The sequence below is a fragment of the Cariama cristata genome, unplaced genomic scaffold (assembly GCF_000690535.1).
Source record: "Cariama cristata isolate BGI_N322 unplaced genomic scaffold, ASM69053v1 scaffold28662, whole genome shotgun sequence".
NCBI classification, from domain to species: Eukaryota; Metazoa; Chordata; class Aves; order Cariamiformes; family Cariamidae; genus Cariama; species Cariama cristata.
The window spans coordinates 243-641 of record NW_009605959.1 but is presented as its reverse complement, the minus strand read 5'-3'; the positions used below and the strand labels follow the sequence as shown (position 1 = coordinate 641).

At 60.9% G+C, this 399-nt stretch overlaps 1 protein-coding gene across 1 annotated transcript in view; it reads right to left on the bottom strand.

Moving 5' to 3' along the window:
- PLTP (phospholipid transfer protein) overlaps positions 1–399 on the bottom strand; it is a gene marked incomplete at its 5' end in the record, with an annotated part of 3462 nt that overhangs the window by 2825 nt on the left and 238 nt on the right. The window contains 2 exons of the mRNA XM_009696190.1: positions 75–203; positions 284–383. Of these exons, the coding sequence (XP_009694492.1) occupies positions 75–203; positions 284–383 (229 nt within the window). The remainder of the gene's footprint in view (positions 1–74; positions 204–283; positions 384–399) is intronic.

The following is a 399-nucleotide window of genomic DNA, read 5'->3' as shown; positions in this document are numbered from 1 at the left end:
GGGCCCGGCGGCGGCGGCAGCCCAGCCGTGGGGTAGGCTGGTGCCCAGGGGAGCGGGAGGGGGAGGTGGCTCACAAGAACCAGTAGAGCAGCTGTCTCCGGAAGCGTAGGCTGATGGAGGCATTGTTGATGTTGAAGACGAGGTACTGCTGAGGCTGGAAGTACAGGTCAGAAAATGCCAGTTGCAGGTCCATCACCTTGACCCTGCAGGGGAGGGGATGGAGATGGTCAGATGGACAGATGGACACAGGGCTCCACGTGGGCAGGAAGCAGGCAGCACTCACTGGCTGATGTTGTAGTGGAACTGCCCCTCCTTTCCATGCAGGTCGGACACTGTGATGTTCTGCAGCTCCTGCTCCACGAAGCGCAGCCCCTCCTGCTTCACTGCAAAGCAAAGCGA